The sequence below is a fragment of the Triticum dicoccoides genome, chromosome 2B, assembly GCF_002162155.2.
Source record: "Triticum dicoccoides isolate Atlit2015 ecotype Zavitan chromosome 2B, WEW_v2.0, whole genome shotgun sequence".
Taxonomy (NCBI): domain Eukaryota; kingdom Viridiplantae; phylum Streptophyta; class Magnoliopsida; order Poales; family Poaceae; genus Triticum; species Triticum dicoccoides.
The window spans coordinates 24,763,917-24,778,183 of record NC_041383.1 but is presented as its reverse complement, the minus strand read 5'-3'; the positions used below and the strand labels follow the sequence as shown (position 1 = coordinate 24,778,183).

The following is a 14,267-nucleotide window of genomic DNA, read 5'->3' as shown; positions in this document are numbered from 1 at the left end:
GAAGGATGAGTGTGCGTATATCCATGGACTCACATTAGTCATAAAGAACTCATATACTTATTGCAAAAATTTACTTCACCCTCGAAGCAAAGTACTACTACGCATGCCCCAAGAGGGATAGATTGGTAGGAAAAAAATTCATCGCTCGTCCCCGACTGCCACTCATAAGGAAGACACTCAAAAGAGCACCTCATGCAACAAAATTGTCACACAACTTTTACCATACGTGCATGCTACGGGACTTGCCAACTTCAACAAAAGTATTTCTCAATTTCATAATTATCCACTATCATGACCCTAACATTACTACCTTTATATCTCAAAACAATTATCAAGCATCAAATTGATCCTAGCATCCAATTCATTTTCTATGATAGTTTTTATTATACCCAACTTGGATGCTCGTCATTCTAGGACCAAATATGTAACCATAGAAAATACCATGTTGTTCTAAAAGACACTCAAAATAATATAAGTGAAGCATGAGAGACTAGCAATTTCTCCAAACTTAAGACACCACCGTGCTCTAAAAGATATAAGTGAAGCACTAGAGCAAAAACTATCAAGCTCAAAAGATATAAGTGAAGCACATAGAGTATTCTAGCAAATTCTAATCGAATAGGATTCTCCAAAAAGGTAGGTACAACAAGGATTATTGTGGTAAACTAACAAGCAAAGACTAATATAATACACGACGCTCCAAGCAAAACACATATCATGTGGCGAATAAAAATATAGCTCCAAGTAAAATTACCAATGAACGAAGACGAAAGAGGGGATGCCTTCCCAGGGCATCCCCAAGCTTAGGCTTTTGGCTATCCTTGAATATCTTGGGGTGCCTTGGGCATCCCCAAGCTTAGGCTCTTGCCACCCTTTATTCCATAGTCCATAAAAGCTTTACCCAAAACTTGAAAACTTCACAACACAAAACTCAACAGGAAATCTTATAAGCTCCGTTAGTGAAAGAAAACAAAACCACCACATAAGGTACTGTAATGAACTCATTCTTTATTTATTTTGGTGTTAAACCTACTGTATTCCAACTTCTCTATGGTTTATAAACTATTTTACTAGCCATAGATGCATCAAAATAAGCAAACAACACACGAAAAACAGAATCTGTCAAAAACAGAACAGTCTGTAGCAATCTGTAACTAACGCAAACTATTACCATAAGAATTATTGTAGGAATTTCCATAATTATTAGAGGAATTACTAGGGAACGGTCTAGCATTAAAGTTTCCTCTATAAGCATTGTTTCCAAAACTATTCCTACCAACAAAATTCACATCCATAGATTCATTATTATTCTCAATCAAGTAAGACAAAGGCATATCATTGGGATCAAGAGGAGTGTTTTTAGTAGCAAACAATTTCATAAGTTCATCCATCTTTCCACTCAAAACATTGATTTCTTCTATAGCATGCAGTTTTTTACTAGAAGATCTTTCGGTGTTCCATTGGGAATAATTAGCCATAATATTATCAAGAGGTTTTGTAGCATCACCCAATGTTATTTCCATAAACGTGCCTCCGGCGGCCGAATCTAAAAGATTTCTAGAAGCAAAGTTCAAATCGGCATAATTTTTTTGTATGATCATCCATAAATTCAAACCATGAGTAGGGCAATTGCGAAGCATCAATTTCATTCTTTCCCAAGATTGGGTAACATGCTCATGATCAAGTTGTTTAAAATTCATAATATCATTCCTAAGAGTGATGATCTTAGCGGGAGGAAAATATTTAGAGATAAAAACATCTTTGCACTTGTTCCAAGAATCAATACTATTTTTAGGCAAAGACGAAAACCAAACTTTAGCACGATCTCTAAGTGAAAACGGAAATAACTTTAATTTGACAATATTGTTATCCGTATCTTTCTTCTTTTGCATATCACACAAATCAACAAAGTTGTTTAGATGAGTAGCGGCATCTTCACTAGGAAGGCCGGCAAATTGATCTTTCATAACAAGATTCAGCAAAGCAACATTGATTTCACAAGACTCAACATCATGAAGAGGAGCAATCGAAGTACTAAGGAAATCATTATTATTGGTATTCGAGAAATCACACAATTTGGTATTATCTTGCGCCATGGCAACAAGTAATCCAACACACAAGCAAACAAAAAATGGCAAGCGGAAAAGAGAGGAGAAGATTGGGAAAGAGAGGGTAAATAAAACAGCAAGGGTGAACTGGGGGAGAGGAAAACGAGAGGCAAATGGCAAATAATATAAATGCGAGGGAGATGAGTTTGTGATGGATACTTGGTATGTCTTGAATTGAGCAAAGACCTCCCCGGCAACGGCGCCAGTAATCCTTCTTGCTACGTCTTGAGCCTGCGTTGGTTTTCCTCGAAGAGGAGAGGGTGATGCAGCAATAGTAGCGTAAGTATTTCCCTCAGTTTTTGAGAACCAAGGTATCAATCTAGTAGGAGGCTTCTCAACAAGTCCCACGAACCTACACAAACAAATAAAGAACTCGCAACCAATTCGACAAAGGGGTTGTCAATCCCTTCACGGCCACTTGCGAAAGTGAGATCTGATAGAGATAGTATGATAAGATAAATATATTTTTGGTATTTTATAATATAGATGCAGAAAATAAAGATGCAAATAAAAGTAGATTGGAAGCAAATATGATAAGAGATAGACCCGGGGGCCATAGGTTTCACTAGAGGCTTCTCTCAAGATAGCATAAGTATTACGGTGGGTGAACAAATTACTGTCGAGCAATTGATAGAAAAGCGAATAATTATGAGATTATCTAGGCATGATCATGTATATAGGCATCACGTCCATAACAAGTAGACCGACTCCTGCCTGCATCTACTACTATTACTCCACATCGACCGCTATCCAGCATGCATCTAGAGTATTAAGTTCATAAGAACAGAGTAACGCATTAAGCAAGATGACATGATGTAGAAGGATAAACTCAAGCAATATGATATAAACCCCATCTTTTTATCCTCGATGGCAACAATACAATACGTGTCTTGCAACCCTTTCTGTCACTGGGTAAGAACACCGCAAGATTGAACCCAAAGCTAAGCACTTCTCCCATGGCAAGAAAGATCAATCTAGTAGGCCAAACCAAACCGATAATTCGAAGAGACTTGCAAAGATAACTCAATCATATAAAAGAATTCAGAGAAGATTCAATTATTATCCAAAGATAAATCTGATCATAAACCCACTATTCATGGGATCTCGACAAACACACCGCAAAAAGAGATTACATCGAATAGATCTCCACAAGAGAGGGGGAGAACATTGTATTGAGATCCAAAAAGAGAGAAGAAGCCATCTAGCTAATAAGTATGGACCCGTAGGTCTGTGGTAAACTACTCACAACTCATCGGGAGGGCAAGGATGTTGATGTAGAGGCCCTCCATGGTGGATTCCCCCTCCGGCAGAACGCCGGCGACGGCTCCAAGATGGGATCTCGCGGATACAGAAGGTTACAGTGGTGGAAATTGTGTTTTGGGTGCCTCCTGGATGTTTTCGGGGTACGTAGGCTTATATAAGAGGAAGAAGTACGTCGGTGGACGCTCGTGGGGCCCACGAGACAGGGGGGCGCGCCCTAAGGGGGGCGCGCCCTCCTATCTCGTGGAGGCCTCGGCTGCTTCTTGACTTGCACTCCAAGTCCTCTGGATCACGTTCGTTCCAAAAATCACGCCCCCGAAGGTTTCATTCCGTTTGGACTCCGTTTGATATTCCTTTTCTTCGAAATACTGAAATAAGCAAAAAAACAGCAATACGGGTTGGTCCTCCGGTTAGTAGGTTAGTCCCAAAAATGATATAAATGTGTAAAATAAAGCTCATAAACATTCAAAACAGGTAATATAATAGCATGAAACAATAACAAATTATAGATACATTGGAGACGTATCAGATATTGAAGATGACGGTTCACAGGCAAGGGCCTTCCAAAGGTGAGTTAAGGCCCATAGGGGTAAACCGCCATATATGTAAGACTTGTATTGTAAGGCATATATAAATAGTCACCGAGTCGGACACGTTGTCTATGAGCCGGTCGGGACTCCCTGAGCCGCTGGGCGTCAACATGTGTATATAAAGGGATGACCCGACGGCGATTCAGGGCAAGAAACAAGAGATCGAAAGTTAGGTCAAGCGTATTCGCTCCATGGTAATCGAGACATAAGCAATACCACCTCAGACTGGATTAGGCCTTTACCTTCACTGTAGTATAAACCCCTATGTCCTTTGTCCCGTTTAACCCCTTTAAGCTAACCTACTGCGATGGCTCCACGACTAAGTACTTTCACGAGGACATCTGCCGTGACTATTCCACGACACATACACTCACCCATATGAATGCACACACGCACACCCTACCCCTATGAGCACCTCCGAAAGACTGAGCCATCATATAATCTTGAAATTTATGAAGTCACAGTAGACACCTCATCGTCGACGAAAACGTCTCCTTACACTGAATGCGCATTGCCAGAAATCCTGAAATAAATCCAGGAATAAATGCGAGCACCAGGACTTGAACCCTGGTTGATTCACACTTATTTCCTTTATTAGCAGGTATAGATTTGTATGACAATTTTATTATCAAGAGCATGACAGTTTTATTATTATGAGGACAAAAATTTCATTTTTTATTGACACAAAATTTTTATTTTATTTTCATTGACATGACATTTTTTATAAGTAATTTTTTGTACAGTGGACCATATAAAGCAAAATTTTACACACGAACATTTTTTTTTGTCTATGGCAAAAATAAGAAAATCCAAAAAACATGGCATTTTTGCATCGTGAAACATCTCCATGACAATTTCATAAATTTATCCTTTTATAGATCCCACGGCACATTTTTCAATCATACAATTGTAAATTTATAAATTAGAAAAAATTGAAAGTTTTATAAAGTAGAGGCATTTTTAATATTTTCACAATAATGACATTTTTATAAATTTATGATTTCCTTTGTTTCCATAAGAAATATGTTTTTTTCATGGCATTTAAAAAACAACAACGAGACCTTTGGGCCAATCGGGGTCTGGCCTCCCCCTGCCTCGCGAGCGATCAAGAGGGCACAAAATGTTTGTTGGGAGCTGCTTCCCTAGCTGCCGCGAAGCCTTTGCATTTGCAGCAGATCTTGGGCTCCAAAATATAATTGTTTCATCAGACAGACGTACAACACGTTGTGAAAGATATAGAAGGAAGGAGCATGGAATCATTATTAAAGAGATTCATGCCAGGGTAGCCAATTCCAGTTGCAAGTTTTCTTTCAAAGGCCGGGCAACCAACACGGACGCCCATAGTTTAGCTAGATTTTTCCTGTCATTAGGCCAGTGGCGCCACTTGTGGCTTATGCAACCCCACGACCCGAATGCAACACCCATGGGCCGACTCTAACACTCGTACGACTTTTTGCGGTATGCTTGTTGTTTGGATTGTGAGGATGTCATACAATTTCTTTTGTGGTACTATTTTAATTTGATTATTTGGATCGTGCCATATTTTAATCTTTACATGGCGTTATTTATGTGCTACTACTACCAAACTCCCAAGGATTGATTAGTTCCGGTTGTGACGCCCACCCAATTTCCCTTTTCCGACTTTTTTTCTGAGACAAAAAATCCTTTTCCGACTGATCTAAGAAGTCGGGGTGAGGGTGGCGGCCGATATCTGGCTCGCGGAGGGAATCCCGGCCCAACCCCAACCCCAACCCGAACCCCGATCCGCGCGGTTCACAGCCATCACAAGCCTCCACCGTCCGATCCGCCGCAGCCGCGACCGACCAAAGCCAGAGCAAACCCTAACCCTAGGCGGCGACTCCGCGCGGAGGCAGTCGACGCAGCCGCGGCGGCCTCCTCCGGCCAAGGGGGCGACGGACGGCGGCTTCTTCCTCCCCAGTAAGCCCTCTGCCTCCCCTCCCCCGCGCCCCTCACTTCCCCGTGGCCCGTGCGTGCCGCGCACCGCTGCTCTGATGAGCTGCTGGCGCTGCTGACCAAAATCGATCTTGTTTCAATTAGGAAAAAAATACGCGTGTTTGGGCCGAGTGCTTGTGGCATGTCCTGTGATTGTTAGTCCTACTTGTCATGCTCGCCCGGCCATTCTGTAACCAGAGTGTTAACTGAATGAGGACGGCATTGCTGATTGTATACTAGTGAACATCGGAATGGGGATGACATTGCTGAATGAGGGTGCCATTGCTGATTAAATATGAATGTATCCTTTAAATATGAATGTATCCTTTAAGGTGGTACATTTACTTGCTAAAATGATGAACAATGTAGTTTCTGGATATGAAAATCACATTGGTTTTACTTTTACTTCTATCCAGCCATGCCAATCTTCTTGCTTACATACAATTTTCTATGCCCACCGGTTATAAAACTCACTTTAGTACAAGGCTGAAATGCTTGTTGTTAGTCATGCACGCGGGGCTCGGTGGTTGGCGTGTTTGATTTTTTTACTTGGCAAAATGGACCTTTTGCCTGTAGCAATTATCTAATGCTGCTTTGTATTAATATTTTAACTGTTTGCTTCGTTCTTGTTTATTACCATTTGCCCCGACCATTTTTATTGTATATGCGGTGCTTGTAGCTGCTGATAAGTCTGAAACTAACTGAAATATGTGGATTTTAAGTGATCTAGAAGGATGATGACACAAACCCTGCAAGGGATCCAGCAGCAGTATGCACCAAGTGGCTTTACTGTCCAGAAACCTCGCACACAGACTGCAGCGCAAGTTCTTCAGCTGGATAATATGGATTCAGATACTTCTCCAGTCCGTCTCGTGATCAAACATAAAATGTAAGTGCTGAAACCACCAATATCCACAGCAATGCATGCATATTCTAATACCAATGGTTACATTGTAGGTCCTTTTTTCTAGCTATGTTGATGAATCTGTCATTGTTCATATTCTTATAGTATGCATTGTTGTGTACTTATTGAGAATGATTGCAATGCCTTGGTCTTTTTTCTACATATAAAATACAATTTTCAGTCACTGGAGAAACTTTATAAAACTTGGGCAACGTGAATTGTCAGTTGTGTCTTATATTGTACTAGTGGACTTCAGCCATAGACGTCCATGCAAAATATGTTGACATACTATGTATGACAATATCGTCTCTGTACTTTGTTGTTTGATTGAAACCCATGCATAGTAGATAATTCGGGGTGTTAGAGAGGTGAAAAAAAAAGAAGTGGTTCTGTCTTTATATATAATTTATCATTGAAATTTCCTGTTTTCACACTACATCTTGATATCTTTATCTATCCAGTGCAAACTACCTGCAAAGAAGGGGGGACTTCTACAACTTGGACACACGTTATCTTGTGGCAGTTTCAAAAAGTATTGATGAGCAGCTTTATAAGGATGCTGAATCAAAGGTTTGTGTTGTGTCGTGTTGCAAATATAATTCTTTCCTCTGTTTCGCTGTAATTGTCCCTGACCTCACTCGGTGCTTTGTTTGGTGTTATCCTGCTTTCTTGTTACTTCATCTTTAGATGCTATCTTTAATCATGCTCCTGCCGAACTTGAACTGTTTGTCAATGTTTAAGCTATTCTTGTAATTTGTTATGTTTAACGTTCATGGTACTGTTACTGTTAGCTGATGTGATGTACTCATGGAATTCGGTCATTTAAATCATATTATTATAATTCTGAATGAGTTGCTAACACCTACTTTTTTCCCTCAGATCCAATACATGGATTTTGAAACTTTAGAAGTTAGGGTAAATGCTCTTCTCAGTTGTGGATCATTTGGCAACAGTATATATGCTTGGGCTTCTTCAGCAGCTTTACCGACGTCATACCCAGGACAGCTTGGGATAGAAGTACCAGATTCAAGTATACAGCATGTGTTTTATCCTCAGGGTGAGTTAAGATGATCAGTTTCGAACTTTCAATCTTGACCTCACAATAGAACTTCAGAATTTTAACTTTAGGTTTATTTTGGCAGGATTTGCACCAACTAATCATCATGAAGTTGCTGCCGACTTTGCTCATTCTTCAGCTGATAACATTAAACGGACTCCTGAAAGCTTAGCGAACACCACTGCTGCACCATGTATGTCATCACTACCAAAATACAGTTCCTGTCTTGCTGGAGATTTCAGTGGTGGAGCGCCTACTGGCCATACAGAAGACCATTTCCCAGGTCAGTTATTTACTTACCTTGACTTGAGTTATGTATGAAATTGAGCTTAAGCTATTTTGCATCTTAAACATTATGATCAAATTGTATCAGGTGATGCTCATCAAGTTGATAGTCCACAACCATCGACATCTGGTAGTTCCAGTTGTGTGTCTGGAATGTGTGACAGAATCGCAAATTTTACAAATAACAACAGATATTCCACTGGCCAAGTATCATCATCTCTACAGTACAGAGAATGCAAGGAAATGTTATATACTTGGAGTCACCCAATAGAGCAATCAGATCAGTCAAATATCACAGCTGGAGGCCATGACTTGTACTCTGGTAATTGTGTCACTGTAAGAGAGGTAGTGGGGAGAGCTGAGCAGACATCAAATAGCACTGTATCAAAGCCAAATTCACCTGCTTCAGATGAATCTTCTGGCAAGCATCATCCGGCAAAACGATTAAAGGTTAATTACCCCTTTCCTGTCCATGCCGATGAAACAGAGTTTCCAAAGGAACAACAGCCTGCTGCCAATGGGCCTCATGCATCTTCTGGAACAGTAAAGTCTGAAACCACAGTATTATCTATGAAGTCGCCATCTGGCTGTTCCTTGCAGGACAGCAATGCTAGCAATACCATGGAGAATTTTAGGTTGCAAGAGACTGCTGTGCAAGCTGAAGAAGGGTTGTGTTATGAAAATGGTGACATCGAGATGAAGGACTCTAAGCTTAGCTCAGTGGATCAAACATCACTAGTAGCCAGCCTAACCACAAGGAAGAAAAGAGGGGGCTCAATACTTTATCCTTTAACTGCTGAGGAGCTTAGAGATCACATGAGAAGTCTGGGCCAGCATATTTTTCCGGTGAGTTCAGAGCCTGTTGGATCTCATCGCTTTTCTATTACTGTAATATCAGTATATCACTTGATCCTTAGTTGTGCTAGAATATCTACAGATTATGCTACTTAGTAATATGCAAAATTACGTAGTTATGTAATTTCACTAGAGTGAGGCTCAAGAATAGTTTTTGTTTTATCATGTTAACTGGATTGCCTGTATAGTACATAATATTTAGTTATTTTGAGCTATAGGTCATATTCGTTGTCTCAATTGTTTTTCTTTCTTTCAGAACAAGGCGATTACAGAAGAGGACCAGTCGGGCTTGCCTGACCAAAATACATGCAACTTATGTGGGATGGAGCGGCTTCTTTTTGAACCTCCTCCACGATTCTGTGCTCTGTGTTTTAAAGTAATAAATTCGACGGGATCCTATTATGTTCCTGTGGAAAATGGAAGTGATAAGAATTCAATATGTGCCAAATGTCACCACCATGTTAGTAATGCAAAAGCTAAATATCAAAGGAGATCCAATTATGCAGAAACAGATGCCGAGTCTGAATGGGTAATGTGCTTTTCTTATATCTCTCTACTTATTCTTAATCATAATACAAATTCCTCATCTTTTGTTCAACTTGTGCCATTTCAGTGGGTTGCGTGTGATAAGTGCAAAGCGTGGCAGCATCAAATATGTGCCCTTTTTAACCCTAAGGTTATGGAGGAGGGGGTGGAGTATACATGTGCGAAATGTTTATTGAAGGAGAAGGATAGTGGAGATATAAATTTGCTCGAGTCATCTGCTGTTCTAGGAGCATTAGAGTTACCAAGAACTAAACTGAGCGATCATATCGAGCAGAGACTTTCAGTGCGGCTTGAGCACGAGCGGCTGCAGAGGGCAAGGGCTTCAGGAAAAAGTGTTGAAGAGGTATTTGTGCTATATTTGTGATTATCCTGTGGACTTCTACCACATATTAAATAACTCCCATATTATCAGCAATTCTTGACCATACAACTAACCATAGACCTATCACATTCCTGTTTTAATACTTTATTATTATTTTCCAGGAGCTACTTGCTCTTCTTGATCCATGTCGTTCGAACTTACACATTAGCTCTTTCATTGTAAATTTGCAATCTTCCTCTGCCGACTCAGTAATTCATTATCTGTATATATAATTGGGTAATATTTGTTGCATTTCAAGATCTTCTTTTCTAAACTATGCCAAGTTGTGTTGTTAAATTTATGGATTCAAGTAGAGATAATTTGATTCATGTCATATAATAATGAAATGAGTTCTGATTGCTGATGTTTACTCAGTCAGTCTGTGTTGATCTTAATATTATTTGCCTGTCTCTAGGAATTGTTTTGCAGTCTGATGTTAACTATGGTGTAAACTTATTGCAATTATATTTTTGCACTCCAATATTTTAGGTACCTGAAGTTGAAGGTCTTACTGTTAGAGTGGTTTCTTCTGCTGCAAGAGTACTTCAAGTCCTACCACGTTTTCGGGATTTTTTTAAACAAGGAAACTACCCTGGTGAATTTCCATACAAATCGAAGGTGACTGGGTGATACCTTATTTGACAAATTCTTTCGTCATTATCCAAGTTAACAATAATTTCAGCTATTTATAGTACATAATGAGGGCTAACTTTTGGTGCCTTTTGTTGTGTACAGGCCATTCTCTTGTTTCAAAAGAATGAAGGCGTGGATGTTTGTCTATTTGCCATGTATGTACAAGAGTATGGTACTGCTAGCCCCTCACCAAATCAAAGGCACGTTTATCTTGCATATATCGATTCTGTCAAGTACTTCAGGCCTGAAATCAAATCTGCAAGTGGGGAAGCTCTCCGTACCTTTGTTTACCATGAAATTTTGGTACGAGAAATGCAAATACTCAATTAATCTTTACTTTCTTAATTTCATGTTGAGCTCAAATTCTTCCTATATGTTTTTTCTTTAGATTGGCTATTTGGATTACTGCAAGAAACAAGGATTTGTAAGCTGCTCCATATGGGCTTGCCCATCTACAAAGCGTGATGATTATGTTTTGTATTGTCATCCCACGGCACAAAAAATGCCGAGGTCTGACAAGCTTCGGAGCTGGTCAGTATTTATAACACGATAATTACGATTTAATCCTGATTATTTGTTTATGGTACTTCATTGGGCTTTCTCATGAATCTTCTTAGGTACCAGAACTTGATCAAGAAGGCTGTTAAGGAGGGTGTAGTTGTGGAGCGTAATACGCTGTACGATTTTTTTCTTCAGCCTACCAGTGAATGCAAGGCCATTATTTCTGCAGCATGCTTGCCATATTGTGAGAATGATTTCTGGCCTGGGGAAGCAGAGAAACTCCTCGTCGAGAAGAAAGACGACAACACCTCACAGAAGAACAACATACAAGCAGGAAGGGCCCTACGGGTTGCCAAACGTGATGACAGGAAAGGCAACCCTGAGGATATCTTGTTAGTGCACAAAGTTAGTTTACTTTAATCTTGTTCAATCCCCCTTTCAGTATAACGTCAGCACTGACACCATATTTTTCATTGTTGGTAGCTTGGAGAAAAGATGAGAACAATGAAAGAAGACTTTATTATGCTTTGTCTGCAGCAGTTTTGCAAGCATTGCCACCAACCTATTTTATCTGGTAAAAGTTGGATGTGTACTTGCTGCAAAAACTTCCATCTTTGTGACCAGTAAGTACTTCATTCGATCACTATTATTTTATCTTATAATTACGTAATCCGCTGTCCTAGTTATGACCACAAAAAGCTTGGTAAAGCAGCAGCAGTGAGAACGCCTTTTCTTATGAAAAATCCAACTGCACACACGTATTATCATCTAGCACCTAGGCCCTTGTAACTATTAGCCTCCAGTTTCTTTTTGAATTGGTCATCTGTCATTCAAATTGCAAAATGGACTTAACATGACCCCTGTTTTTTAACTTCCCGGTTTTTGTTCCTCGATAATTACCCATTCCATTGATATAGCACCCATTACTGATGATGTTTTTGCCTGTTCTTCCTTGTAGATGCCATGCAGAGGAGCTAAGTGCCCCACAAAAGGACAGGCATCCAGCTGCAACAAAACAAAAGCATGCCTTTCAAAGAGTACTATTATAAACTCTGCTATACTTTTAAGTTCATTCCATCAGTCAAATAAAGCGAGCAAAATATGCACGCTGCTATTATTAGGTAAATGTATGACGAAATTTGTACTTACCACTGTAACTAATTGTTCTACAGATAGAGGAAGAACCTCTTCCAGAGACTGATGATGGAGATCCAACAATGGAAAGCAAGTATTTTGACAGCAGAACAGATTTCTTGAAGCATTGTCAAGACAATCAGTACCAGTTTGATACACTTCGACGGGCAAAGCACTCAACAATGATGATTCTTTATAATCTACATGATTCAGCTTGCTCTGCCTGTCACCGGGCCATGGATCAACGCTTTGCGTGGCGGTGCCTGGTTTGCACTGGCTGCAAATTTTGTGATTCATGCTATAAACAAGATGGCGAAAATTTGCACATACATAAACTCAAACAGACAGACAATCAGCAACAACTGCCAAACTACACTCTGCAGGTATCCGTTTTAAGTCTCGGTTTTGTGTTGGACAGTTCTGTGCTGGACTTATTTTGCAGTGTTGTGGAAAAGTAGTTACAGAATTAGGAATTTTTTTATTTCAACAAACAGTAAAATATTCAAATTCTTGTTGGACAAGCGGGATTATCACAATCCACCGCAATGCCAAAGGGATGTTAAATTTGTAACTGGATATTCTAATTCTCTTTTGTTTTGTTCTCTTACCTAATTTATGGACAATTTCTGTGATTAGTTTTTGTTGTATTGTTTGGAATATGATCCTTTTTTTTGGTACCGTTCGGTGAACGTGAGGATTTTCCTTATTTTGTGTTCTTGTGTGATGATTGTGTAGTTCTAAAATAAATTTCTTTAATTGTCTTTTGTTAGAATGATATTCCCCCCTGCTGTTCCATACTAATGAGCTTCATGTTTTCAAAGCAGGATTACCTTGAGAGCTTGGTGCATGCATCAAAATGCTTCCATGATCCGCATAATTGCAGTTTCAAACTGTGTGTTACAATGAAGAAGTTGTTCTACCATGGTGTACGATGTGGTATCCGCAACCAAGGAGGTTGCAGGAATTGTGTCTTCATGTGGAGACTTCTGCTCACTCACTCAAAACAGTGTGATCACGAGGACTGCTCAGTTCCCAGATGCAGGTAAATTCATGCTTCATCTGCATCATACAGCTGTGGTCTCCAAATGCATGGTTTCATCACTCGTTATATTATCCCTTTTCTTGTGGTTTCTGATGATTTTCTGTAATTCCGTTTTCAGAGATCTAAAGGTATTCATGGGCAAGGCCAAAATGCTTCCTGCTAGACCCTGTGCCGTGGAATGCTAGCGGATCAGAAATTAACCCCCTAGGTTTTCTCGAGCAGAAGATTTGTTGATGAAAATGCAATAAATTGTTGTTGTCCGTCGCGTGTTAACCGGATTGCAAGTTGCGAAATAAATAAAACGGCGACCTGGTGGCGGCGGCAGCAGCAGCAGCAGAGTTATTTGTTTCGCCGGTTTTCCTGAAACTTGTGGGAAGAAGGTGGAGGCTTACATAGACAGACAGCCTGACAAATGTAGTGGTGTAGGTACAATACCTGTATATGTTTCCTGCAGGCCGTAGATGATGGATCGACAGGATATAGGATTTTTGTTTCTTATTTATTCTATTCCCCCCCTTTTGACCCCATTGAATTGAGCAAGGCCACAGTTTTGCTCAGTGGCAAAATCCAGGTTCAGTTAATGTGTATATTAACTATCCTGTTACCATCTTTGATGCTCCTGAGACTCTGCCTGCTGCTGTAAAATTCTGAAGACGACGTCAGGCGCTTGTGACAAGGTTATTTGTTTTTTTACTCTGAGCTGGTTTCAAAGAAGATTTTAGAAACTCCAATTGTAATAACATCTGCATAGAATATATTTTCTGTAGAAGAAAATTAGCAAGGTAACAAATAACTGAATGAGCTTCAGGGATTAATTGATTGCAAGAATTTGGAAGATGTAAAATGCAAGACACTGGAAATCTAAACCAGTTATTGTATTAACAGGGACCAAAAGAAAGTAGAAAGTTGAAAACCTTTAATTAAGTAGTAATTCAGGTTTTCGAATCACCCCCTAAACTAAGACCCTGCTTCCGCCAAAACCAAAAAAAACAAAAACTAACAAACCCACCTCGCCCTTGAAACTCACTCAATCTTTGG

The 14,267-nt window shown here is 39.8% G+C and overlaps 1 protein-coding gene across 2 annotated transcripts; it reads left to right on the top strand.

The window, feature by feature from the left end:
* Positions 1–5,704: 5,704 nt before the first annotated feature.
* Positions 5,705–13,838, top strand: LOC119361891 (probable histone acetyltransferase HAC-like 3). 2 transcript variants are annotated; one of them, XM_037627056.1, is made up of 17 exons: positions 5,705–5,896; positions 6,642–6,800; positions 7,277–7,385; positions 7,695–7,872; positions 7,958–8,155; positions 8,246–9,003; positions 9,269–9,541; positions 9,626–9,901; positions 10,409–10,537; positions 10,655–10,855; positions 10,941–11,083; positions 11,170–11,458; positions 11,537–11,676; positions 12,012–12,090; positions 12,226–12,570; positions 13,012–13,229; positions 13,348–13,838. In XM_037627056.1, the coding sequence occupies exons 2-17, from the start codon at positions 6,646–6,648 to the stop codon at positions 13,412–13,414; spliced, it is 3,558 nt and encodes a 1,185-aa protein (XP_037482953.1). In that variant the 5' UTR covers positions 5,705–5,896; positions 6,642–6,645; the 3' UTR covers positions 13,415–13,838. The 2 variants fall into 2 exon arrangements, with proteins under 2 accessions (XP_037482953.1, XP_037482952.1); XM_037627055.1 differs by having other exon boundaries at positions 6,634–6,800.
* The last annotated feature ends 429 nt before the right edge of the window (positions 13,839–14,267 follow it).